Source organism: Terrapene carolina, unplaced genomic scaffold (genome assembly GCF_002925995.2).
Source record: "Terrapene carolina triunguis isolate 2854851 unplaced genomic scaffold, T_m_triunguis-2.0 Scaffold58, whole genome shotgun sequence".
Taxonomy (NCBI): Eukaryota; Metazoa; Chordata; order Testudines; family Emydidae; genus Terrapene; species Terrapene triunguis.
The window spans coordinates 101,431,784-101,459,113 of record NW_020664409.1 but is presented as its reverse complement, the minus strand read 5'-3'; the positions used below and the strand labels follow the sequence as shown (position 1 = coordinate 101,459,113).

Here is a 27,330-nt window from a genome sequence, read left to right as displayed (position 1 = left end):
ATGTGGCGGATTAGACTTTTGGTAATTTTTTTTAATATATCTTTATTCATTAGGCTGGAGCAGACCTGATCCAGTAGACCCTGATCTGGACTCTTCAATTAAAACTAACAGACATTCTGATTTATGAACTGCAGCCCTTAGAATTTTGTAGAATAGCATGCTTTTCCAGTCACATTTGGGAGATGGTTAGAAGGTATACAAGAATATCTTCTGTTTAACCTGGAAATCAGAAGGGAGTGGGGGGGGGGGGCATTTCAGACTGCTCTCATCTCTAAGAAGATGAGACTGACTGTCAGCCAGATACTTTGACAAGTTTTAAGTAGGTTAACTTCCCTGCCTAGGAGACTGGCATTCCTTATGAATGTTGTCCATTCTGGCTATCTTATCGCCATTCTTCTAAGCAGTTTGACATGCTATAACCATGGAGGACAGTACTGGATAACATCCTAAGGAGGCTGACCTTCTTGGGGTTTCTATTCACAGAAAAGCAAGAGAACTGAATAGTAGCCTGGCACAGGAGACTTGAGTATGCTGGCATGTCTCTCTCAGGTATTAATCTGACATTTTTTAGGGACTTGGGGAACCAAAAGGACCTCAAGCATATTAGAAATATTGAGATTTTGGAGCAAAAACTTATGTATTTCTATCATCTATGGGCATACAGTGTATTATCTTGGAGATCAATATATGTTAGATAATCCTGGATGATTGATAGAATCTATCTTTTTATTATTAATAAAATAATATTTATAAAGCACCATCACCCTGGAAAAATGCTCATAGTGTTGAACAATCATAAAAAACAATCTCTCATTCATTAATAAAAACACTCTGAGCTCAAAGTTACAAACAAGGTGGATAAATAAAACACACTGATTTTTAAACTTTTTTTTTAATTACATTTTTTATTTGCAAATTGGAGCCATAAATCCAGTATGAATTGTATCCCTCCTCACATCTTCTGGACAATATATTTATAATCCTGTCTCTGTCTGATTTAGACATTGTAATTGCTGATCTTATGAACAAGAGATATTGTATTTTGGACTTTGAGATCGGGTATGCCACTTTTCTGGATAGAGGGGGAGACCCGTACAAAGCATGCACTAACTCATGTGAAATACTGATATCACCATCTGTCCACTTTTATTTATACCTAGCATTTCCAATACCATGACAGACCTCCTCCAACAGAGATGGGCTGGTGAATTTGGTGTCAGCCAATCAGAAGAATTCATGGGGATTTATTTCAGAGGTCAGAATGGGAGAGGAACAGAATTTCATAATAGATTCTTCTCCTAACCCCTTGAAAAAGGGAAATGAATATACAAAAGATTTGACTCAGAGGACATGTCCTTTCTGCCATTGTTACAAGTGGAAACCTAGTTTTCAGACCTCTGAATTATCAGATCCTTTCACAGCATCTAAATACACAGATGGTTGTATTCAAAATACATTCAATGGAGAGATAGTACATAGCTTTGTGTTGACATAAATATTTTGGATGGTGGTGAGCTACTATCATAGAAGCTGTATAAGCTTGGACTCCTTTTAAAAAATTGGAGCATTGTCAGGCAGGAAAATAAGTTATTTAGCAGGCCTTGATATTTCAGCCTCCTGGGAATAGGATCTCAAAAAGCTCTCTCTCAATGGAAGTCTAATAAAACACAAAAGACTTATAACATATGAAGGAAGCAGTACACATGAAGGTGTACCTTGTGAAGACAAGCATTTTGACAGACAGGCATCCCTGATGGAGGTCCTTCTACTCTTTAGTAAGACCTATCAAACTTGTTCCAAGCAAGTTTGTTCTCTGGGATTTAGCCATGGAGCTTCCAGACCATTATTAATACTCAACTATTTACAATAAAATACCAGAATAGAGTCAACTGAGAGTACTTGCAAAAGCAAGGAGAGCAGTTCCAGTGACCGTCACAGGCAGTAAGAAGGAACTGAGGGGGCTCAGGGTCAGGTGGGCCTTTTATACTGATGCCAATGGCATGCAGCATGCAGCACCAGAAGGTGCCCTGGCTGCCCCCAGCAGGTATCGTTGAGGGAAAATGTCCGGCCACTGTGAAGGGGGGCACACATTCACCAGTAGTGGACTGCACATGTACAATCACTCAAAGAAGAACTTTAAATTTATGCTGCAAAAAGAGAATAAAAAGTATTGGTAATATTTTTGTTCCAATGAAACTAATGGTACAAGAATCACCTCTCTGCTCTGTCAACCATGCTGCCCCCAAATACCTGTTCTGTAGGAAGAACAGTTAGTTGTGCAATTTGTGGTTAAATAGTTTATCTTAGGAGCTTCTTCAAAAATCCTGTTCACTTCTTGTTTTATCAACTCTTCAGTGGTGTTGTATTTAAAAGTTACTTTGTCTATCACAACGTTTTATTTTTCAAAAGAGGAAAGAAAGAATAGGGTGCTGCTCTTTCCTGCTGGTTAATACAGTAAATTATTGACTGAACAATTTTTTCCCCCTCAAACTAATCTCTGTATCTGTAACCATGGGAGTTCTGTACCAGGTATATATCTTGAACATTTAAGACTGACCTGATCTCTTGGAATTTCTAATGAAAGTGTTTCCTCAAGGAATTGTTCCCTAGGGGTATTTAGCTTCTGAGTGAAAGGCTCACCGAATTGTTTGATCATATCTAATATGAAAATACTTTTGAATCAAGGATTTGAAATCAAACTTTGATCAGATTTTATATTAATTCTCCTCTAGACATGGATTCTCTTCATACAACTAACATCTCTAGTGTCTCTTCAACTGTCAATCATTTTTGGTGTTGGGTTTGGCTATCTGTTAAAGATCATTGAATCAAATCAGAGAAGAGAATGAGTTACTCCTTAAGCACTTGTCTAATGTGCAGAAAGAAAAATTATGTTACTGGTATTTTAATTTGGGATAAATATGCTGGCAATCTCATGCAGAAATGGTATGGCACACAACACAAGGTAACTCTTTTGGATCTCATTATGACAGATAAAGATGAATTAATCACTAGACTAGAAGTTGGTAGTGGTTGCCTAGAGACCAGTGATCATTACCAGATTACATCAATATAGGCAAAAAGAGGACAGTCATAACTAGTAATTATATATTGTGACAGACCCAGACCAGTGGGGTACAGGAGTCTGGTAGAGGGCAAATATACTGGTCACTGGATGAGTAGTTTTCTGTTCCCTGAGTGACCAGAGAAGGGGCTGCACTAGAGTAATCAGGAACCTGCTAGAACCAGTTAAGGCAGGCAGGCTAATTAGGACACCTGGAGCCAATTAAGAAGAAGCTGCTAGAATCAATTAAGGCAGGCTAATCAGGGCACCTGGGTTTTAAAAGGAGCTCACTTCAGTTTGTGGTGGGAGCGTGAGGAGCTGGGAGCAAGAGGCGCAAGGAGCTGAGAGTGAGAGGGTGTGCTACTGGAGGACTGAGGAGCACAAGCGTTATCAGACACCAGGAGGAAGGTCCTGTGGTGAGAATAAGGAAGGTGTTTGGAGGATGCCATGGGGAAGTAGCCCAGGGAGTTGTAGCTGTCATGCAGCTGTTACAGGAGGCACTATAGACAGCTGCAGTCCACAGGGCCCTGGGCTGGAACCCGGAGTAGAGGGCGGGCCCGGGTTCCCCCCAAACCTCCCAATTGACCTGGACTGTGGGTTCTTCCAGAGGGGAAGGTCTCTGGGCTCTTCCCCAACCCACATGGTGAATCTCTGAGGCAAGAAAATCCTCCAATAAGCGCAGGACCCACCAAGATAGAGGAGGAACTTTGTCACAATATCTAGGGGGAGATATGTAAAAGAGTCTGTATCCCTATGTTCATCCTTTTTACAAAACTAGAATGGATTTTGTACAAAGTATGCCTTGTGAGGTATTTGAAACTCATGATGTGCTCATCATTATTGTCCTAGTAAAATATGTATGGCAATATTGTATGTAACGTTATAAGATTCTACTGTACAACACTACTGAGATATATTCCAAGTTTAGAAAAGCAGGCTCGAAGACAAAAGGCAAACCGACACCTCAGCCAGGTGTCAACAAAATCAAATGGACTATCACCTGGTTAAGTGACCATTCTTTAGCAGGAAAAAGGGTGAGAGTGAGAAATGTACATGTTGGCAAAGAAACAGATAGAAGTTCCCATCCCACAGACTTTCTGTCTCCTCAACCCAGGGGTTGGCAATGTATCTGTACACAGACACAAGTGTCTGTTGTAAAAAATTTGAGGTCCACGGCATGGGGGACACTCACCGCGGACAGCTGAGCTCCCCGCAAGCGGCTCCCCATCCCTGTTGTTGCTGGCGGAGGGGAGGCATGGCCAGGCAGCTCTGCAGGCACACTACCAGCTCTGTCTGCTGCAAGCGCCACCCCTTGAAGCTCCCATTGGCCACGGTTCCTGGCCCATGAGCTGGGAGCTGTGAAGTAAGCACTTGGCGGGGGGGGGGAGGGGGATGGAGGCAGCATCACTGGTCACCGGGCAGAGTCAGCCATGGAAGCAGTATCACTAGTCGCCGGGCAGTACGCTGCCAGCTCAGTCTGCTGCAGGCGCCGCTGGGAGCCACGGAGTCAATGCTCAGGGAGGAGGGATGGAGGCAGCGTCACTAGTCGCTAGGCAGGGTAAGCCAGGATGGCATGAGGGAGTGAGGGAAAAAGGCAGGAAACGGGCTGGGAGGTGGCATGAGGCTCCCACGGCCACTGATAGCACGAGGGGGCACGCTGCCTCTGTCACCCCTCCCCAAACACTTACTCCACAGCCAATGGGAGCTGCGGGGGGCAGTGCCTGCGGATGGAGGCAGTGTGCCTGCAGAGTTGCCTGGCCGCACCTCGCCTCCGCCAGCAACACCAGGGACAGGGAGCCACTTGCGGGGATGGGGAGCTGCCCGAGGTGCTGGAAAAAGGTGAAGAAGAAAGAGGTTCTTTCGAACTGTTGGCACTGCAAGTCTCTGTAATGAAATGGGTCCTTGCAAAAGTATCTGCTTTTACCCACTGTCGCATGTTGGTAGGTATGTAGAACGGGCCATCTCAGCGGGAGCACCAGGAGACACTGAACCTGATGGGAGCATAATCCCAGACACACAGGGTTAGAACACCCACAGCCCCATCCCTTCAGGGTAGTAGCCATGCTCCTCACCTCCTGCATCTGAGCAGTGGGCAGGCCATGACCCTGCCTCCTTCTCAGCCCCTTTTTAGCCCAAAGAGGCCCAGCCCAGCAAGGCCCCATTGTCAGCAGAGCATGGAATATGGGAAAGTGGAGCAGGAACTGCATCAAGGTAGGATGGTCTTAGTGAAGGTGCTTTGGGGTCCCTGACAGACCAGGTTTGTATTCTTGGCACTGCCCCTGCCACTGATTTCCTGTGTGACCTTGGGTAAGGCCTCAGTTCCCCAGCTGTCACAGGGATAATAATAACCCATTGTGCAGTAATGAGGGCCATAACGAAATATTTGGAAAGAGAATAAAAGTCTGATGCTAAAAAAAGATTCAAAAGGTGGGGAAGGAGAATTTCTAGTACCTTCCCCTTTCCCCCTGCCCCCACACAGCTGAGCATCCATGCAGGGCCCGGGTGCAATCTGGCCCATAGTTTTTATTAGTGAACTGTTACTGCAGTACAGATCACAGAACTTTGATTTTCTGTGGACCCTGTAAAAAGTAGTTATTTTTAAAAAGTACTCATAATTCAAAAGAATTTCCTCCATATTTAATAACTTTATAAACAGTTTTTAGTAATTGCAAGCCCAATAAAATGCAGCGGGGGTACCTTTTATTTCATATGATGTTTTGATACCAACCAAACCCATGCACAGCTATAGCAGGCTTTAATCTACTGATCTACCTACCTATATAGCCACACAAGAATTGACTACACATGGGATACATAACATTTCTGAGTGCCATCAGCTTCAGTTGACGTTAGTTAGCCCAGTCCTGAAAGGTCCCGAGTACCTTGAACTCACACTGCAGTCAATGGCTGTTGAGGGCCCTCAGAAGCTCATAGCAGCTGCTCAGCACCTTGCAGTATCAGGACTTCATTCTCTTTCGAAACATCTCCCTAGGTACTTATATGGAACTCAGTAACACAGTATTTGAGTGCATCATAAACCATGAATTTAGCCTCATGCAACCTTTCTGAGGTCTCTCTATGTCTGCCTCTATGTATGCTATTATAGCCCAAATCTATAGCAAGGAGCAGCCCTGGCAACAACTTACATGGCACTGTTTCTCATTTTCAATCTTAGTTTCTCTCATTGTCTCTGGAACCTTTGATTTCCCCTACGCCCCCTTTTTGGGGGGGTGCTACTTATCCACTAGTGCTATATTATAGAAGCAGGACAGAACTAAAGCTAAAGAACTGCATTTATAATGAATTCCCAGCACCTGTAGTTTTGCACTTAACTTGTTTGGGGTATTTTCCCTACATTATGAAAGTAACTATTCCACAGTAAGGGCCAAAATCTGTCCTTAGAGTTGTGTGTAGGAAGAATTGTACTTCAACAACAGCTGTATGAAAAGGAAGGCTGTAATAAAGAATAAATACAGAACACCGGGAAAGTCTGATTAACATAGTGTTAAACTGTTTCATATTGAGATGACAGACGACATGGGGATAGGGCATCCATTTCTGATGCCTGTTTCCTGTATGTATGTATGTACGCACTATGTTAGGTCAATCAATCCCACCATGACACGTTTTCCCTTCTTAGCTTGTGAATACAGATCTACATTACATGAAATTGGTTCTGCCTTTTCTTAGTGGACTCCAAATGTTCTCCATTTTAGTTAACTCCTCAATTTCTCTTTTGTTTCCCCTACCGCAGATGAGCATTACATTTAAAAAAATATATTCTAACAGAGATGTCACAAAAAAGACAGTTACATTGAAAATGGGTTGCCAAACCCTAGGAAGCTCTGTCAAAATACTTCTCATTTCTCCAAATACTTGTAAAGATTTCATGAAGTTTGGTGGGCTTCTTGAGCCCCCGCAAGAAATTGTTCTCAAGGGCTCAATCATGCAAAACTCCCCAAAAGGCCTAATTATTATAAACCCTAGTGGTGCAAAAAAATGTCCAAGGCTTCAAACAACTCGAGTGTAGAGAAGAACAAATGCATTGAGGAGGCCACATCAAAGAGAGCAAGAGAGGTAAAGTCAATGACCAACTTTCTTAACTGGGATTTCAAAGATGCACAGAATGATCTTTGCCTTGCCTACAGTTTAGCAAAAGCCAAATTGCCATTTACAGCAGGTATCGTCTTCAAAGAAATTGCCAAAAAAATTGACCCAAAATGTGCTCCCTTTCAAAGACTGCACTGCAGTGCCAGAACTGTAGCAAGAAACACTGAGGATTTAGGTGACTACCTTTACAATGAAACTGTTAAAGCAGCAGTAAATGCTCTGTTTGTTAACTTAATGTGTGACGAGAGAACCGACCACAGTCGCAAGAGTCAGCTTATTATTTACCATCGTTTTGTGAATGTTGACACAAGTGAAATTCGCTTCGAGTTTTTAGCTTAATTGAAATAGCTGAACGCTGTAATGCTGAAAATCTGAATGCAGCCATCGTTGGTTGCTTGGAAAAAGACCAAAACAAGTATCCTATGGAGAAAACTGTGGCATTTACATTGGACAGGGCGTCTGTAATGCTAGCCCAAAGTGAACGCATTTTAAAGTGACTGAAAGATCGCTATGGTGATTTTTTCATCCAGCACTGTATGACCCATCACCAGGCCTTAATGGCTAGAGACGCTGAATCTGTCGTACCTGACTTTGTGGAAGATACGATCAAAGCGACACAGACATTTCAGTGGGGCTGCGAGAAAAAAGGAGTTTAGATAGATCTGTGAGCTGAATGAAGAGGAATATTCAAATCTGGTTAGCTACAAAAAATTTCGCTGGTTAAGTTTGGCTGCCTGAGTTGAGAGGTTCGAGCTACTGCGCGATTCTCTAGTGAAATACTTTGAGAGAGTGTCATTTGGGAATGGGTTGCTAAATTATACAACAAGTTGCCAGAATGTCTATGATATGCTACAGTCTCCTAAATTCATTCTGTATCTGTTTCGTTTCCTGAATCGGGTTTTGCCACTTCTCGCAGCAATGAATTTGGCACTGCAGAAAGAGAACTCTGATCTGTACAACGCATACTGCTTTCTGGAGAGCACTGCAAAGTCATTTTGAAGCCGTTTAAACAACCTTCAAATGAGGATTCTACGCTGGAATCTTTCGTATCTCCAAGCAACCTGTCTATACCTAGTGCCAAGGTCACAGAGATGCTCATGGAGTGTGAGGAGCAGCACTAGTCATCAGAAACAGAGATTGCTCAGGTAAAAGCAACGTTAATCTAATATACCAAGAAACTTGAACAGGTATTCAAAGCCAGGTTTCCTGAAATACATGCTTTACTTGGACCCCTGCAATCAAAAGCCACCACTCTCAGAAATTCAAAAACTTCCAGCAAAATTTACAAAGCACATTGACTCCAGCAAGGTTGAAATGCAGTATACATTGTACTGTGAGGACGACACGGTCAAGACGCTTTTCAACTCAGACCGCTGTGGCAATAACGTTATCAAATTATGGTATCTTTTATTTAAGTCAAGTGAAAGTGACTACAGTTACCTGGCAAGGCTTTCACTTATTTTACTGACACTGAGCCCTGACACATGTTGCTGTGAATGAGGCTTCAGCCACATGAGCTTTATCAAAACGTCCACAAGGAATCGTCTTGAGAACTGTCAGGTTGATGCCAGTTTCGTTTTGCAACTTCAACAATGAGCACAAACTACTTCAATGTAGCTGCGGCGGCGAAGTACATTAAAAAACACTAAAGTGAGTTAAATGTATTATTATTGTTATTATTATTAGCTAGCTAGGTTACTGTTGTTTTTTTTCAGTGTGGAAAATTATGTACGCTATTTTACAGGTTGAATGACTGAATGACATAACCCCCCGCCAACGTCCGTTACTAAGTCTGGTAATTTTGTCAAGTGTCTGTCACGCAACATGGTGGTGCTGACCCCTGCCTGAACCCCAGCTGGAGATGATTCTCAAAGAGGAGGAAAATGATAAAAATGAGGAACAGACTCCCCAAATGATCACTCCCTTCATCTCTACTCATGGCATCACCACCACCTAAGGACAAGGAAATCAATACTAAACCGGAGGAGGGATCCTTGCTGAAAGGATTCCAGCCAATAAGACTGTTTAGCATGTGGTGAGAGAAATCTTTGATTTGAATTCACTTGCTTGTTAAGTTAGGCATTTTGTGTGTTCTTACCTTTTATTTCTTTGTATACAATCCTGAGCTTGTATTGTCCTGGAGGGTACTGGGCAGTACAAGACACACATTTCTGGGGGGAAAGTCTGGGACTGGAATTTGCTGGTGCTGCTCTGTAATGTAGTTCATGGCTGGCTGGCTGGTTGGCTATAGTACGTATACAGTATAGCTGGAGGTGATTTACAAGCTGGAGGCTGTGTGGTGGCAGACTAGGAACAGTTGCGCTCACAGCGAAGCCCTGTAAAGGGCACCCCAGGTAGGAGAATAGAGGGGTTGTCAATAGTTGTCCGTCCAGATTGTACCTTGGGTAATATCACCTTCGGTGTGTGTACATATACACACGCTCATGCACACACAGTACTCCAAAAGGGATAATTCTCCAAGCTGAGGAAAATTCTGTGCAAATTGGGAAGGAAGGTGTAAATAGAAGTGTAAATTAAAATATGAAGTTCTTTACGAACAAGTTTATTAGGTAGACAAAAAGCTATGATTCTACAATCAAAAATGAGAACAACTTTGGCTAAAAAGTCCAGCCTAGTTCATTAATAAAGTGAAGGCAGCAATTAGAAATCAAAAGAATATTATATAACAAGTGGATGAAAAGGGGAAAACAAAAAAAATCAACATCAATTAGAAGCTGCAGTTAGAAAATTGATAAGGGAAGCTAAAGAAATCAGGGAAAAATCGTGGCTGGCAGAGCTAAGAACAATCAGGACTACTTTTTAAAATATATTGGGAATAAAGAAATCCTAGCAATGGTATAGGCTCATTACTAGACAGAGAGGGTAAAATTGTTCATAATGATGCAGAAAAGGTAGAAAGAAGTATTTAATTTCAAGTGTTCAGATAACCTGCTGACATGGGTAATTGTAGGCTGATTAGCTTGACATAAATCCTGGACAAAATAATGGAAAAACTGATATGGGATTCAGTTGATAAACAGTAGGACTATAAGTAATGCCAGCAAACAGATCTTATCAAACAAACCCAATTTTATTCTTTGAGATTATGTTTGGTTGATGGAGATAACTGCATAGCTGTACTACAGTTTATAGTACTGCACAATATTCAGGTTAAAATATTAGCACTACACATTATCAATAAAGCACACTAAAACAGGTCAAGATAGATTTAGAACTGACAGATCTCAAAGTAGTCAATGGAGAACCATCATCAAATGGGAATGTTTCTAGTGGGGCACTGTTGGGATTGACACCAGGTCCAATGCTTTTCAAAATTTTCAGTAGTAAAGTAAATATAAAACTACTGCTGATAAAATTTGCAGAGGACACAAAGACCTCCCATCATAAAGAAAGATCTGGACCGCTTGGTAAACTGAGCCATTCAAACAAAATACATTTTAATATGGCCAAATACAAAGTTGTACAACTAGGAATAAGGAATGCAGGCCATAACTACAGAATGAGGAACTGTATCCTGGAAAGCAGTGACTAAAAAGGATTTAGGGACTATAGTGGACAAGTAACTCAACATGCACTCCCAGTGCAATGCTGTGGCAAAAAGGGATAATGTGATCCTTGGATGTATAAACAGAGAAGAAGTGAATAGGAAAAACGAGATTATTTTACCTCTGTATACAGGATTGGTGAGACAACACTGGAATACTATGTACACAGTTATGGTTTTATGGATATCGAAACATTGGAGAGGGTGTAGAAAGTGATTGGGTTGGAGAATTGCCTTACAGTGAGAGGCTTAAAGAGCTCAAGCTGTTTAGCTATCAAAAAGAAGGTTGGGAGGTGACTTGATTACAGCATATAAGTACCTTCACAGGGAGAAAATACATGATTCTAAAGAGTTCTTTAATGTAGCAAAGAAAAGCGTAACAAGAATCTATAACTGGAAGTGAAGCCAGACAAATTCAAATTAGGCACAGATTTTAAACAATTAGGGTGATTAATTATTGGAATAAACTAACAAGGGAAATGGTGGAATTCTCCATCTCTTGATGTCTTCAAATCAAGACCTGATGCCTTTCAGGAAGAAGTTATTGGGCTCAATTCAGGTGTAACTGGGAGGGAAGATTGGCCTGTAGTATGCAGGCCAGACTCACTAGATGGTCTAATGTTCCCTTTTGGCCTTAATTCAATGAATCTATCATTGTTTTTTTAGAAACTTTATTCTGGAAACAAAACAAGAATCATGGGTATACTTGGGTATGTAGGAAGTTCTCTATAGTCCATTTATTTTAAAAGGCAAATTGAAAGGGTAAGATACTAATCTATAATCTGTTTTTTTAATTATATTTCACAGGACTCTCTTTCTTGGTTATTGTATTTTCAACATAAGAGAAGCTTATAATTCACATTCTTAATCCACCAAGGCACTGATAGATGAGCATAAGGCTCCCATATTAATCCTTCCAAATGTCAGTGCCTTTAAGGTAAAAAATAATAATGAAGAGACAGTAGCCTGTACCAATGCCACTGCCTCCTAAACAGCTTTCAGTCAGTTCTTGAAAGTGCAGTAAGAAAGGTGAATTGAAATCTTCAAAGAAGCAGAACTACAGGTATACAAATTTTCATTTTTTTAAATAAGATACCATCTGCACTATTAATTGTACTCCTGGAGAGTAGATATCTCAAATGATACCTCAAAATATAAAGCATAATGATTAATAGCGCAGCTGGCAGAGACAGAATGAAGGGCAATACCTTACATTATGCAACAAAGACTGAGAAGAATCCTCCTGTGAGCTACAGTAATACAAATAATGAAATAGTCAATGTTATCTGAGCAAGCAGAGAGTATCAGGTTTCTTTTCTGCCTGACAAAGACATGAAGAAATGCTGGGAGTGGGATAAGTGGTAACAGGCACAAAGATACTGCCCTTCCAGTCAGGGTGGAGGGAGATCAGAGCAGTTGAGTGGGAAAGAAGAAAAGATATCTCAGCTGCTAAGAGAAGGGGAATGAGAAGACACGAGCAGAGCAGAAGAAGGAGAAGACACTATTGGTACAATAGTACAAAGCCTCAAGTCAGAGGGGAATGAATTAGGCCTTGATTTCAGCCACAAAGACAATTTCTGGGGAGAAAGTGTTGAAACTATGGAGACGTATATTGCTGATTATGCTTAGGGATGAACATCATCATCTCTGCTCTCTGCTAATGTTCTCTGCTAATGCTTGGATCATGGATGTATGAGGACTTAAGAACAGAGGTTGGGCCTGGGGTTTTCGGTACTAGTCAGTTACTTGAAAGGCAGTCCTCTGTACCAGAATGAAAAGTAAACAATTTATTTTTCCAGCCAAGCCAGAATAGTCTACTTAGCAACTTCTAGAGCCTTGCAAACTTAGCAGCAGCAGCTACAGTTGTTGCAAGCCAGAGTTTGATTTGATTTTAAGAAAGAGAATAATGTTTGCAAGCTACAGGTTATAACCAGAGCGTCTGAACGCAATTATTTTTCCTGAAAGACAAGTGATAGCTCAATTTGCCAAGAAAGCCACACTAGGCTTTGTAGCAAATAAACTACAATTAGGTTATCCACTGCTGCTGAAAAAACAAACTTGATTGGATTTTAGGAGGTGGACAGCTTCTCTCTTGTGCTACCCAAAATGACTACTCAGTTTTTAAAATGTAGATTTTTAGTCCTTGTGGTAGACTCCTTTTGAAAAGCCAAGAGGACTTAAGACAACATGGGATTGACCCTGGATCTAACAAAAAGGTCATTTTGTACCACCTGAGCTCAGCACAGGCAAGGTTCAATCCCATCCCTTGCAATCTGCCATGAAAAAAATAAACCATGTAATTAGGGAGGAAAGAAGAAAGGTTACTCTGGTTCTCAGTCTTCATCTTTCCATACTCAGCATGATAGGATCAGCCACTGCTGAGTTGAGAAGCATATCAGTCTCATCCCTTAAGGTGCTAGTAGAATCATAGAACAACTTCTCCACTGAGGTTAATTAATGCCTTTGCGCCAGATGTACCAGTGGGAAATACCTTCATCGCCAGTGGATGGAAATCGTGTTTCTTATCAAGCAGTCTTCTGTTGGTGCCAGGTGCAAATAGTTTCTTGTTCATTAGATTAGTCAACAATATCTACCTCCATTGTCTCCCACTCGAAGAATATTTCATCCATCACTACCTGATGCACTGCTACAGACTAGGGACCGAATGGCTAGGTAGCAGTTCTGCAGAAACGGACCTAGGGGTCACAGTGGACGAGAAGCTGGATATGAGTCAACAGTGTGCTCTTGTTGCCAAGAAGGCTAACGGCATTTTGGGCTGTATAAGTAGGGGCATTGCCAGCAGATCAAGGGACGTGATCGTTCCCCTTTATTCGACATTGGTGAGGCCTCATCTGGAATACTGTGTCCAGTTTTGGGCCCCACACTACAAGAAGGATGTGGAAAAATTGGAAAGAGTCCAGCGGAGGGCAACAAAAATGATTAGGGGTCTGGAGCACATGACTTATGAGGAGAGGCTGAGGGAACTGGGATTGTTTAGTCTGCAGAAGAGAAGAATGAGGGGGGATTTGATAGCAGCCTTCAACTACCTGAAGGGGGGTTCCAAAGAGGATGGAGCTCGGCTGTTCTCGGTGGTGGCAGATGACAGAACAAGGAGCAATGGGAGAAGAGCACCCCAACATTAATAGGGTGAGGTAGTACAGGTAAGGAAAAGAGGTTGAAATCCCTATTGCATATGCATGAGGAATAGGGAGTGTTGTCATAACCTATTATAAAGTTAGTGCTCATCCTGTGTACCCCTGTGAGATTTCCGGGAACCTACAAGTCCAAGGGCAACTTGTGGGTCATCTCACCTACTATTAGGCTCCCCACAAAGAATGATGCGAGTACGTGAATGCTGATTTGAGTACATGAATGCTGAATTCTGTATTATCTATTTTGCTGAGTTGTAGTGTTTGTGATATTGCTCATTGTGCTAATAAAACTATTACAAAATCAGAAATTGTTTTCCCTACATGCGAGTCTCTCTGATACACCAGGGCCCTCACTCTAATGTTGTGACCGATCTAGAGGTAGTTGACCAGCGAAATAACACATCATGTTAAATTGCAAACTCTAAATAATACCTAACCAATAGATCAGACAACAAAAGTAAACTGGAAACTATATGCTGCTCCATACACCCAGTGACATCCATGCTGCATCTAGGCCTTACGTGACAAAAAACAAATCTCCTCCACACCAGAGGCACTTCAAGATATGGATCCGTTGCTGAGTTGTACCAATTTCAAAGACACTGAATTTTCATTTCTTTTTGCACATGGTGCCTCCACCAGGGTATGTCACCAACGTACTGTTACCCAGGGTTTTCAGAACCCAAAGCAGTGGTAACTTCACTGTTTCACTCCAGGTGGTATCAGGAATAAATCAATGGGAACACAGCACTTCCGGCTGATGAAAAATTGATACAAGTAAGGGTGCTCTGATCTAAAACTACTATTTATTAGATTTAAGCACACACAGACACAAGGAATAAGTTTAGAACATCCCAAGCAATTACACAGAATCTGAGATGGTATTGAGTAGTTAGCAGCAGGTCCGTGATGGCTGGTAGCTTCCCCACCAGGGAGTATGGTGTCAGGAAAGTCTCTCAAGATAGCTTCAGAGAGCTCGCTCTAAAGTACACTCTATTATCTAGTCTTTTGATAACTAATTTTTACAAAACACATACCTCATAGTGACGCCTACTGGGTCATCAGTTCTCCTAACTTTAACAAACTACTTATCAACAAAACATTCCTAACAATCTTAGTCATAATAAGCTTCTATATCAAAGGTGACCTAACTCAAGGTCCCCATCCACTTATTTTATTTCAGTCTCAATTTGTTCAATCTCCTCCCATTCTGATTAGTGAAAACTGCAACCCTGAGCTACTTTTGATCTTGCCTCCAGAAGCCCTGCTTATTCAAATTAAACCTTAACTATGTAGTGTTCTATATTTCATTAATTCATGGTGGCTGAAATGCACACAATATGGTTGCAATTAGCTTGATCAGATTCTGGGGTAACAAAACCATTCCATTCTGGAGCAACTGTACAACCTCCCCAACTCCAGGCACCACCAGTGTGTCTCTGACATTTAAGATGTTCACTCTGCTCCAGGTAATGGTATTCTGCTATGGCTCTAAGTTCCAATAGAGCACTGGAATTTCTGCTTGTACCCCAGTGGTCCAGAAGAGAGAGAACTACTGAGCTACACAGACCTGCTTGAATGACTCCTTTCAAGCTTCAGAATCATAACCATTAAACATAACATCCACCAGAAGCCAACTTTTGTCAGAGTAGCTCATCAACTTACACAGGCAAAGGCTTATCTCCACTATGTGGTGGCAGTGAGTCACTCACATTGTAAAGTTTGTCTTCTACATGCATCACAGAACACTAACACTCTCTATGAACTTTAGATATGCACAGTTTCAGTAGCATCCCTATCATAACAGGCTCAATTAAAAAAAAGACACCATGTAGGTGTATCAAACCTCAATGCTGAGGACTGAAAGTGGGAGCAAACTCTGCCTCAGCTGCACTTAAGAACAAAATCAAATACACAACAATAGCAAGTGATGAAACTTCAAGGAAGACTCTCAGTGATGACAAATAAATTAAGTTCCCATAGCTCACACTTGGAAAAAAAAATCCAAGAGTAAGAATGCTGTGTGGGTAGTATCTTTAAAGAAGGCTCTTAATCTACTAAGATCTGATGTAAGAGTTCAGTGTTTTCCTGCAACAGCTCAGGTACTCTCTAACACATAACACAATCATCTGTACCAAAGAAAACATCACCTGAATTAAGATCTTAGCAGGCAAGTAAAGGAGAGGAACTGATTTTTTCAAAATATTTTGTCTTGTAATTATTTGAAAACTTAAAGTTCATGCATATGTTTACAGAAAGCGATTATAGCTTAACTTAAACATAATTTGATCTAGCAAAATAAGAACAATGTTTAGATAAATAACCCTCTTATTATCTAGCTATTATTATCTATGGCATTTTACTTATAACTGTTAATATTGTACCCTTATTTGCAGATAAGGTAACCATGTCTAATTTGCCTTCACCCAACTGTCATTTGAAATTGGAGATTATTTTTTTTATGGTTCCCACTTTTTGAATTACAATGCAAATTTGCTCGCACTTGCATCTTACCCCACCTAAAAGCAAGCAAAATCATGGGTCTGCATATATCCCATACTTTCTAAGGACTTCCTTAACAGCCTACATGAAGAAACCCAAGTTACCAGGGCCATTTGAATCTCCTTGTGTTTTACTACTAAGAAACCAAAAGTTCCTTTAAAGCTATATTGCCAAATCTGATTATAAAACTGAAGTTTAAAAATCAATTCAATGTCTACCTAATTTGTTTTGACAATGTATTTTTGATAATTAGCTAACTCCAAATTATATTCAATTTTAAAACAGAAGTAGCTAAATCAAAAATATAATTAGGATGAGTTATTGGGAAACACGCATACCACCAGTGATAAATAACTTAGCTTACATATAACGGTTTTCATCCATACATCTAAAAGTGCTTTTCAAAGGAAGGTATCAGTCCCCATTTTACATATGGGGAAACTGAGGCACGGTGAGCTGGTCTGACTTGACCAAAGTCACACAGCACATTAAAGTCAGAGCCAGGAATAGAATCCAGGTTTCCTGATTGCCAGTCCAGTGTCCTACCCACTAATGATCATGCTGCCTTCCTATTAATATACACATATTAAAATGTTTTATTTTACATGGGAATATCACAATTTAAAGATTTTCATTCACATCTAGTGCAAATGATCTCTCAAATGAGTTATGGTACACATCCTTCAAAACCTAAGAGATTGGTTTAGGTTAGATTGCACATTAAAGAGGCAGAATTAGTAAATAACAGTATAAGATTACAATACTAACAGGGATAAGGAACTTCTTGATTTCTTCCAAAGCATGTCCCATTCTGGCATATGCCTCTGCTGGTGGGGCAAATACTTCAATTAGAACATGCAGGTCATCATTTAGGTGAAAGTATTTTGCTTCCCCACTTTTTCTCAACTCTTCTTCCTGGGAAGGACAGAAAATTTCACTGTAACAAATATAATCATAAAAAGAGAACAATAAAAGTAAAATGAATTTGTGTTTGAGATGTTTGCCATATACATACAGTTCATTCACTTTTTGCTTCAAATACTAAACGGAAACATAACTGGAAATTATAAATTAATATTTTCTACTGTACTCAAAGTCAATGAAACTTAACAATATTGCTATTTTGCCTATCAAAGAATGTTTTATGAAGTATATATTACTCAAGAGAAAATTAATAGATAAGATTTCTACCTTGAGACAATGACTGGTTCCTCGAACAAACAGAATTGTTTCCATTGTTTTGACTTGATTGAAATAAACTCTCAGTATTTGTGAGCAACATGCAAAAAAAATCTTTGTCCTATTTACTGTTTCAACATTGGGGGTTTTGTTCTATTTATTCCTCTTGCTCCAACCTAATTCTGGACTGGCTGGAGAGAGTGCATAATCTTCATTAAGTGGATGAGCAGTCAGTTCAATCTGTGTATGCTCACATTTCTGGAAACAGAAATTTCTGGAAATGCTTAGAGGCTTAAAGGACGTTATCGATTTAAAAATCATAATTATGCCTGAAATTTGTTTTGATGACTTTTTAATAAGCATTGGAAAAACAACATGTTTTAAAATCCCAACACAAAAAGCACTGCTAACAGCCTAAGTATGGTTTCATTGTGCTATTAGACAAGCAGTAAAACATTCTGCTAATCTAAGTATTCAATATAATTTGATTTGAAAATTTTTCTGTCAAATATCTGAGGCTCTAAAAAGTATGCAATTCCTGATATTTATTCTATTTAAACAAGCAATGAATAGTGCTCGAACATCTCTTTTTTAATAGGTCCACAAATAGTAGTTTTAATGAGAGATTAAAGCTTTCTTATTTGTTCCTTCTGGGTCATAATTATGAGTTAAAGTTATGACAATCAGTTCTAGCTTATTGTAGGTAATCTTTTTGTTGTCAAATTTACACAATATATGAATATTGCAAAATTGGTTGGAAAAGCAAAGCAATCTGATTATTGACAGAGCGTTCAGAGCAGGAAAATTAACACATCATAATTAGCTGGCTGAATCTTGTCAGCCTTAACCATCATCTTGTCAATACAAAAGATGAATGTACCACACAAAAATAGAAAGTAAAAACCTCCCTCAATGAATACAACATTCTAGCTAAGAACTTTAAAAAAGGGGGGTGGGGGAGTCCTCTTAAGCTAGTTTAACAAATCAGACTGCTCAAAATGCTAAAGAAAATTTCTGCTTAAGAGTCATTTAGCATGGTCCAAAGGGTACAGGTGAGAGCATATGAATTAAATTAAAAATTGAGAAATGTAAGCTGGATATCACAAACAAACTTAACTGAGAATGATTAGACTGTATACTAGTCTCCCTCGGGAAACAGCAGAAGCTCTTGAATAATTTAAGAGTGAACATACCACTGGAAAACATATGATAGTGAATAATCCTGCATAACACTATATGACTAAACAGAAGAAAGATGGACAATATCTAGGATTCTTTGGGTGGTAGCAGGTTCAAAGTACAAAACAAAAGGGATTTAATCAGCCTAATTTTAATAATGTGATTAAGTAGATTTCAACAAAGTTTGTTTAAAATCACAATAAGCAAAGTTTGCTCATACAGAGAGCTCATATGCTAAATTTCATCCCTAGGCAACTTGTTGGCTAAAGGGTTTAAAAACCTAATAATCAGAGCTGATAACAGTAGTGTGCACAGCGCTTGGATGTATTAGACCTTTCAGAAAAACATAATTGATGTATTAGACCCTTGAAATAAAACAACCTACACTGCTCAGATCAGGACTATAACCACTCACCCACTGCTAAGTGCTTTTTCCTTGCACACAATGTGATCTGTATTTTTAAATTATACCTAAGAAAAATAAAAATGTAATCTCAGAAGTTAAGATCTTCCTCTTGCAGATATCTTAAATTCAATGCAGATTTCATAATCAGTCTTTACTATTTAATCCCTTCAGTGTTGTCAATACTGCCCATTGGTTATTGGATGAGAGCAGTGTATTACAGTTAATATACAAAATATTTAAAATTGTAAACACTGAAGTCATTAATCTGATTGTTAAATACAAATTGGTTTAGCACATAACACTTCTAGTGCTTTTCATCCACAGATTTTAAAATACTTTACAAAGCAAGGTAAATATTATTTTACCCTCCTTTAAAAACAACAAAAAACCACAAGGACAGATTTAAGGATCTTCCACCTTTAATCCACCATTATTTGACAGGTTGGAAAGTTGTGATCAGCAGCAAAAGGTCCAAAAATTCTGACTTCAGTAATATACTACCATGGAAAGCATTTAGGTAAAAATTGCCATCCCACCAGCTGATCTTTCAGAACACTCTACTCAACAAAAAGTACGTACTTTTGTTAAATGTACGTAATATTGCTAAACATCATGAATGTCTAAGAAACGAGAGCAAAACTCCTATTTTTGACCTCCAAGACTTTGTTATCAGTGATAGAATACACACATACTTGATTTTTTTTTCATTTGAATTTGCTGATCATGAAAATGAAACTCTAGTACCTCTGGCTAGTGGCATCATTAGTAGGAATACTACTATACAGGAATTGCCAGACCATGACTGGATGATGATTATCTGACAGCAACCAACAGCAGATGATTCAGAGGAAAGGGTGAAATCCATAAGATAATTATAGGACAACGTACTCTTGAGCGACATTTCTATGTCAAATATGAAGAACTATTGTGTTTGTGTTCATATTTTTGGAATGCAACTCCCTAAGTGACACTCATTTACTAAATGACACCTCTATAGTTACATTTCTCTGAGGATCAGTTTCTGACCTACTACAAAAATCGGATTTGTATCTATGCCCAAAGAAGGGAAACATATTGTATTTGTAGAAAGGAAATCACTAAAACCATACCATTTTTTAAAAAAACAGAATTTATCATGCAAGTCTAAATCACTAAAAAGACATATTGTACAGTTATAAAAATGAATGCTATGTAAGTACACAACTCCACCAGAGAGGTCCTTTGGGGCCATCTGCCTGTCCCAAGTCAGGATAAAGGAAGAGGGTTGGGCGTGGGGCTAGCAACTCTACCCCGTAAAAAATTAACCTGCTACAGAAACGCCAACAATAGAGATAACAGAGACTTTTAGCCTGGAAAAAGAAGGGTCTCCAAGTCGAAGACGCATGACGCTGGGTGGTGAAAGTCGTGAGGAAGCCACTAAGCCGATTATCCTTCTTGCAATCAGGACGCAGACATCAAAGCAAGGATCGGTAAGGCAAGAGCAGCTTTCTTACAGCTCAAGAACATCTGGAGCTCCAGAGAGCTGTCTTTGGCAACAAAGATTAGACTGTTCAACTCCAACATGAAATCAGTCTTATTGTATGGAGCTGAAACCTGGAGGACAACTAAAATAACCACCAGGAAGATCCAGACCTTCATAAATAGTTGCCTTAGAAGGATCCTCCAGATCCGCTGGCCAGACACCATCAGCAACATCTACCTCTTGGAGAGGACCCGTCAACTTCCAGCAGAGGAAGAAATTAGAAGGAGAAGGTGGGGGTGGATAGGACACACACTATGCAAGCAGCCAACCAACATCACTAGACAGGCATTGCGGTGGAACCCCCAAGGCAAGCGGAAAAGAGGCCGTCCAAGAAACACCTGGCGATGCGACCTTCAGGCTGATAGCATAAAAATGGGCTATACCTGGAACCAGCTAGAGCAAATGGCCCAGGATAGAGGACTCTGGAGTTCTGTGGTTGGCGGCCCATACCCCAATTGGGGTGACGGGCATGAGTGAGAGAGTGAGTGAGAGTGTAAGTACACAAGAATGATAAAATGTATTACAAAATGCTATATTCATGTATATAAGGGTTGTACCAGCATAATGGCCTGTTGAAATACAACTGTACAACTTTATATTTTAAGTGCTTTAGCTGTTTTTCCTTCTTCTCTATATCTTTAATAAAGGTTACATGGATTTTTAATGGTGTGTTTGCCATGATACTAAGCAGGCTGAGGTCTTTGTATACCAAACTCCTGATCTTATTTAACACTGTTTAATATTGGACAGTGACTGGGTTATGTCAACACTTTTGGCACATATATTCCATCTAAATTAATATAACGGGCCCTGACCCTGGATATCTAGATTCTAAATATCATTTTTTCTTAAAATAGAAATGAGCCTGAACTAAATGCCTGATTCAGACATCCTTCCCACAAACTCGGAGATATAATTTTGGATCTGAACCTTTTGGCTTAGGCCTTTCCCTTTACAACAAAAAACAAATTGCTTTTGCTGTGAAATTAACCAAAATGGCCTTTGTACATATAAGACCAACAATATTTTTGTTGTAACAATGTAAAGCCAGGAGAGGGAATTATAGGTCAGCTAAACCTTGCCCCAGGAAATCTGTTGATATTATAATACTGGTACACCACAAAAAATGCACAAACCAATGAACAAAAAGAATGCCAAGATGGCATCTGCTCCATCAGAAAATGGAGAGAGAGAGAGAATGAAGAAAATTTGCCAAATGTCAGAACCAAATCAGTAAGCCAATATTTTAATCCATATTTTCCTAGTAAACTTGGCCTCACCCTTTCATTCATCTCCCCACGCCCATTTGTCTCATCCATCTGTTACATTTTGATGTAAAGCTAAATTTTGAACTTTTTTAGATAGAGAATGTATTTTACTGCACATTTGCACAGTGCGTTTAATAAATAAGATACTAATAAGAAGCCACACATCTTAAAGTGCTACTGTAATAAAAACTATACATAATATAACCCCCTGCAAATAAAGTGCATCAAAAGTTGTATTTAAACAGACTATGCAAACTCTATTGTGTGGGAATATGAATATTTTACACATTGATTTTTTTTTATTAGAGAAAGATGTTCCTAACAGGCAACCCTAACAACCACACTTTTAAGTGTAGTTGACATCACCTTCTACCTATGCACTTCTGAAGGCCATCATCATAGTATCTAATTATTTTCTTGGGAGGCACTCCATCACAATATGCCAGTGGTCTAATTTTCCTCCCTGCATTCTTTGAGACAGTTTTATTTTAAATAACTTCCCCCTTTTCTCTTCTACTGTTACATTTGTTTATCATGAAATAAATATCTTTATTTCAAATGCCTCTGAATGGCTATTCATGTTACAAGTTTTAGGTCTGTCTGTGATTAAATTATTTCCTCAGACATTTAACATTCTGGAAAGTTCATGACTTAGGCCCCAATACTGAGATGAGTTTTGTGGTGGGCAGACCCACAAGCCCGTGCTGATCCCCACTGACTTCACTATCTTCACACGTTTAGAGGTTTGCTTGCATAGAGTTCACTGCAGAATCTGAGGGTTCATACGGAAAAACAGACCACATCTGAATCTGGCCCACACATGCTTAGTTTTATATTCATTTTCTGGTTCTTCTGGGCTTTTTCCACTTTCCCAAACTGTGCCAGGAAGACTAAAGGAAGCCACATACCAGGGTATGCTACGCACTAAAATGTTTCAGCTATTTGGTTTACCTTGGCTTTGTCCCTCATGGAGCCTTTTCCCAATATAGACATTTTTGTCAATGTTTCTTCCTGTAAACGTTTCAGTGAATTGCCACGTGGACCCAAAAGTTTTCCCACAAAGTTGAACTGTAAGGAAACAACAAAAAGACAATAAAAATATTAGTCTCTAAGGTGCCACAAGTACTCCTTGTTCTTTTTGCTGATACAGACTAACATGGCTACCACTCTGAAATAAAAATATTGTAGCACTGAGGAACTGTCATCATGTAAAATTCCAATAAGGTATGAAATGTTGCTTAAGCAGCATTTTGATGTAGCTGCGAACAAAACAATATATTAGGTCATAACTTGTATAGCATTAAATAAACATATGTGGACTAGATACCACCACTTCAATAACTTCTCCCATTGTACAGAAACCTACAAACATCAATATATAAAAACTTTCAAATACTATAAAGAGAACTCAATTCAGTTCAACTATATTATTTTAGATTTAGGACAGAAAAAGATGCCAACACTTAAGCCCTAAGTACCTCTGGCCACTGCCTAAAAGCCCAGTTCAATATAAAAATAAAACCAGAAGCTAGCTCAACCATATAGAGAAGCAACCAATCAAGTCTTTTTATTTCTTAAAAGAAAAAGTAGCTCATGCTCCTTAAAAATTATCTGTGAAGGAATATGCCACTCTTTCCTCCCCCCTCCCCCCCCAAAAAAACAAACAAACCCTCCCTAAGAAGATGAGCACCTATGATTAAGGCGGCCAATTTGTCACGGAAGTCACAGAAGTCACGGATTCCATGACTTTCCATGACTTCTGCAGCGGCCGGTACGCCTGGTGCAGGGGCAGCTCAGGCAGCCCCCGCACCAGTCGCACTGGCCACTGGGGCAGTCTTGGGCCCCTGCCCTCTCCCCTCCCCAGCAGAGTTTGGGTGTGGGAGGGGGAAGGGGATTGGGGCACAGGATGGGGTGAGGCGGGCTCTGGGCAGAGCTTACTGGGGGGGTTCCCCAGAAGCGGTGACATCCCCCTCGCTCAGATGCTAGGCGGAGGCGTGGCCAGGCAGCTTTGTGCGCTGGCTCCAACCCCTGGGCAGCCCCGTGCAAGTTTTAGTCACTGGTATTTTTAGTAAAAGTCATGGACAGGTCACAGCTGGTGAATTTTTGTTTACTGCCCATGACGTGTACGTGACTTTTACTACAAATACCTGTGACTAAAATGTAGCCATACTTATGATCAACAGATTTAAGCAATATCAGATCAAGGTCAGAAGCCATTTCCAAAGATCAAGGAGCTGTTATGGAGAACATCCTATCGGCAGCTCCCACTTGTTGAAACCAAGGTGCTCAAGCACCTGATCTCAACTGCGATTTGTCAGAAAAAGAAAGGAGCTACAATAGCATAATGATAAAAATTCCTATAGTTTCTATATGCCTGAGTGTCTGTCTGGAGAGGTAACACTGAAAGGTAATGTATTGCAGGAGTTATTTTCTCAGACACTGACCATGTTACCTTTTTGATCCCATGATTAACAAGAATTAGAACATCAGTTCTAACAGAAAGATTAGAAAAAACGGTTACCTACCTTTTGTAACTGTTGTTTTTCGAGATGCGTTGTTCACGTCCATTACACATTAGGTGCGCGCACGGATGTTGGAAACTTTTTCCCTTAGCGGCTCCCGTTGGGTCGGCAGGGGAGCCCCCAGAGTGGCACCTCCATGCTGGTGCATATATACCCCTGCCGACCCGACCCCCCTTCAGTTCCTTCTTGCCGGAGACTCCGACAGAGGGGAAGGAGGGTGGGAAGTGTAATGGACGTGAACAACACATCTCGAAGAACAACAGTTACGAAAGGTAGGTAACCGTTTTTTTCTTTTCCAGTGCTTGTTCACATCCCTTCCACATTAGGTGACTCACAAGCTTACCATAGGAGGACGGTAGGAGTCATGGAACAACTGATTGAAGAACAGCCCTGCCAACCGCCGCATCATCTCTGGCTTGCTGGTTGACTGCGTAGTGGGCTGTGAATGTGTGCACCGATGACCAGATGGCTGCTTTACAGATCTCCTGGATCAGGATGTGCGCCAGGAAAGCTGTTGAGGATCCTTGTGCCCTCGTCGAGTCAGCCGTGATCGCCGGGGCTGGAACCTTGGCAAGCTCGTAGCAAGTGCAGATGCAGTCCGCAATCCACGATGATATACGTTGCACCGAGACCGGAAGCCCTTTCATTCTATCGGCTATGGCGACAAACAACTGTGTCGACTTGCGGAAAGGTTTAGTTCGCTCCAAATAGAACGGCAGGGCCCTTCGGACATCCAGAGTGTGCAGGCTACGGTGACTCGGGACCGTGTGTGGTTTAGGAAAGAACACTGGTAAACAAATGTCCTGTCCCATATGAAATTGTGAGACTATCTTAGAGAGGAATTTTGGGTGTGGCCTGAGTTGCACTTTGTCTCTAGAGAAAACTGTATAAGGAGGCTCCAAGGTTAGGTCTCTCAACTCGGACACCTTCCTCGCTGACATAATGGCCACCAGGAACACCACCTTCCAGGAGAGGTGAAGGAGAGAGCAAGAGGCCAGGGGCTTGAACGGGGGCCCCCATGAGCTTGGAAAAGACCAGATTAAGGTTCCAGGGAGGGACGGGCGGGCGTGAGTAGGGGAACACTCTCTCCAGTCCCTTGAGGAACTGCACCACCATGGGGTTAGAGAACACAGAGCATCCGGATTCCCCCGGGTGGAACGCTGAAATGGCAGCTAGATGTACTCTGATTGAGGAAGAAGTGAGACCCTGATGCTTGAGGTGCAGGAGGTATTCTAAAATGACTGGAATAGTGGCTGAATCTGCTTAGGTTCACACCAGCAGGAAAATCTTTTCCACTTAGCTAGGTAGGCTGCCCTAGTGGAAGGCTTCCTACTGCCAAGGAGAATCTGCTGTACCGGAACAGAGCACTGGCTCTCCATAGCGTCTAGCCAGAGTGCTTCCATGCCATGAGATGCAGAGACTGCAGATCCGGGTGGAGCAGGCGCCCGCAGTCCTGTGTGATGAGGTCCCGGTATAGGGGCAGGGCAATCAGGGTGGCCACTGACAGCCCTAACAGGGTTGTAAACCGGTGCTGACGAGGCCAAGCTGGGGAGATCAAAATTATCATTGCCTTCTCCCTGCGAAATTTGAGGAGGACTCTGTGGATGAGCGGGAGTAGAGGGAAGGCGTACTTCAGACTACCGCTTCAATGGGATCGCGAATGCGTCTGCGACTGAGCCCGGACTGTGGTTCTGGAACGAACAAAACTGCGGACATTGGCTGTTGTCCTTGGTGACAAAGAGGTCCATTTGGGGAAACCCCCACTTCTGGAAGACTGACTGCAAGATGTCTGATCTCATCGACCACTCGTGCATGTAGTACGACCTGCTGAGGCTGTCCGCTAGCTTGTTTCGTTCTCCCGGGAGATACAACGCTATGAGATGGATGGAGCGGGCTATACAAAAGTCCCACAGGAGAAGGGCCTCTCAGCAGAGGGGAGAGGAGTGGGCTCCGCCCTGCTTGTTTATATAAAACATGGCAGTGGTGTTGTCTGTCAGAACTGTCATGCTGTGACCTTCCAGAATAGGGTGAAAGGTTTGGCAGGCTAGACGAACAGCCCTGAGCTTCTTCACATTGATGTGGAGCAACATCTCGGCTTTGGACCACAAACCCTGTGTCCTTAGGTCCTTTAAGTGAGCTCCCCAGCCGAGGTCTGACCTGTTTGTCACCAGCATCAGAGCAGGCTGCAGTGCGGCGAATGGGATACCCTCGCATACTACTGGCCAACTGGGCCACCAGCACAGGGAGTCCAACACCTGGGCCGGAACCGCCACAACACGGTTTAGGGGATCTCTACCTGGGCGATACGACCGGACAAGCCACGCTTGTAAAGTCCTGAGCCGTAGTTGAGCGTATTTGACTATGTGAGTGCACGCTGCCATGTGCCCTAGGAGCTGCAGGCAGCATCTAGCCGTGGTAGTGGGGAATCTTAGCATCGAGTCTATGACCCGCTGGATGGCCAGGAACCTGGATTCCGGAAGGCTCGCTCATGCTGGACCGAGTCCAGCACTGCCCCGATGAACTCCAGCTTTTGGGTTGGTATCAGGGAAGACTTGGGCATGCTGATGAGAAGACCCAGCTTGCGGAATGCGTCTAGGGCCACCGTCAGATGGAAGCAAACCTCCTCTTCGGACTGACCCGCGAGGAGCCAATCGTCGAGGTATGGGTATACCCGTATTCTCCTCTTTCACAGAAAGGCTGCCACTACTGACATGCATTTCGTGAACACACGGGGGAGGACCGTAAACTGGTAATGGCGCTGGTTTATGGTGAACCGCAGGAATCGCCGGTGAGCGGGGTGAATAGCGATGTGAATGTACGCATCTTTCATATCGAGGGCAGCGTACCAATCCCCCGGATCC

At 41.5% G+C, this 27,330-nt stretch overlaps 1 protein-coding gene across 1 annotated transcript in view; it reads right to left on the bottom strand.

Annotated features, from left to right (window-relative positions):
• The window catches only part of KHDRBS3 (KH RNA binding domain containing, signal transduction associated 3), a 213,009-nt gene that overhangs the window by 102,824 nt on the left and 82,855 nt on the right, over positions 1–27,330 (bottom strand). Inside the window, exons 3-4 of the mRNA XM_026659267.2 lie at positions 22,899–23,015; positions 17,162–17,308 (exon numbers count right to left, since the gene is read on the bottom strand). Coding sequence (XP_026515052.1) covers positions 17,162–17,308; positions 22,899–23,015 — 264 coding nt within the window. The remainder of the gene's footprint in view (positions 1–17,161; positions 17,309–22,898; positions 23,016–27,330) is intronic.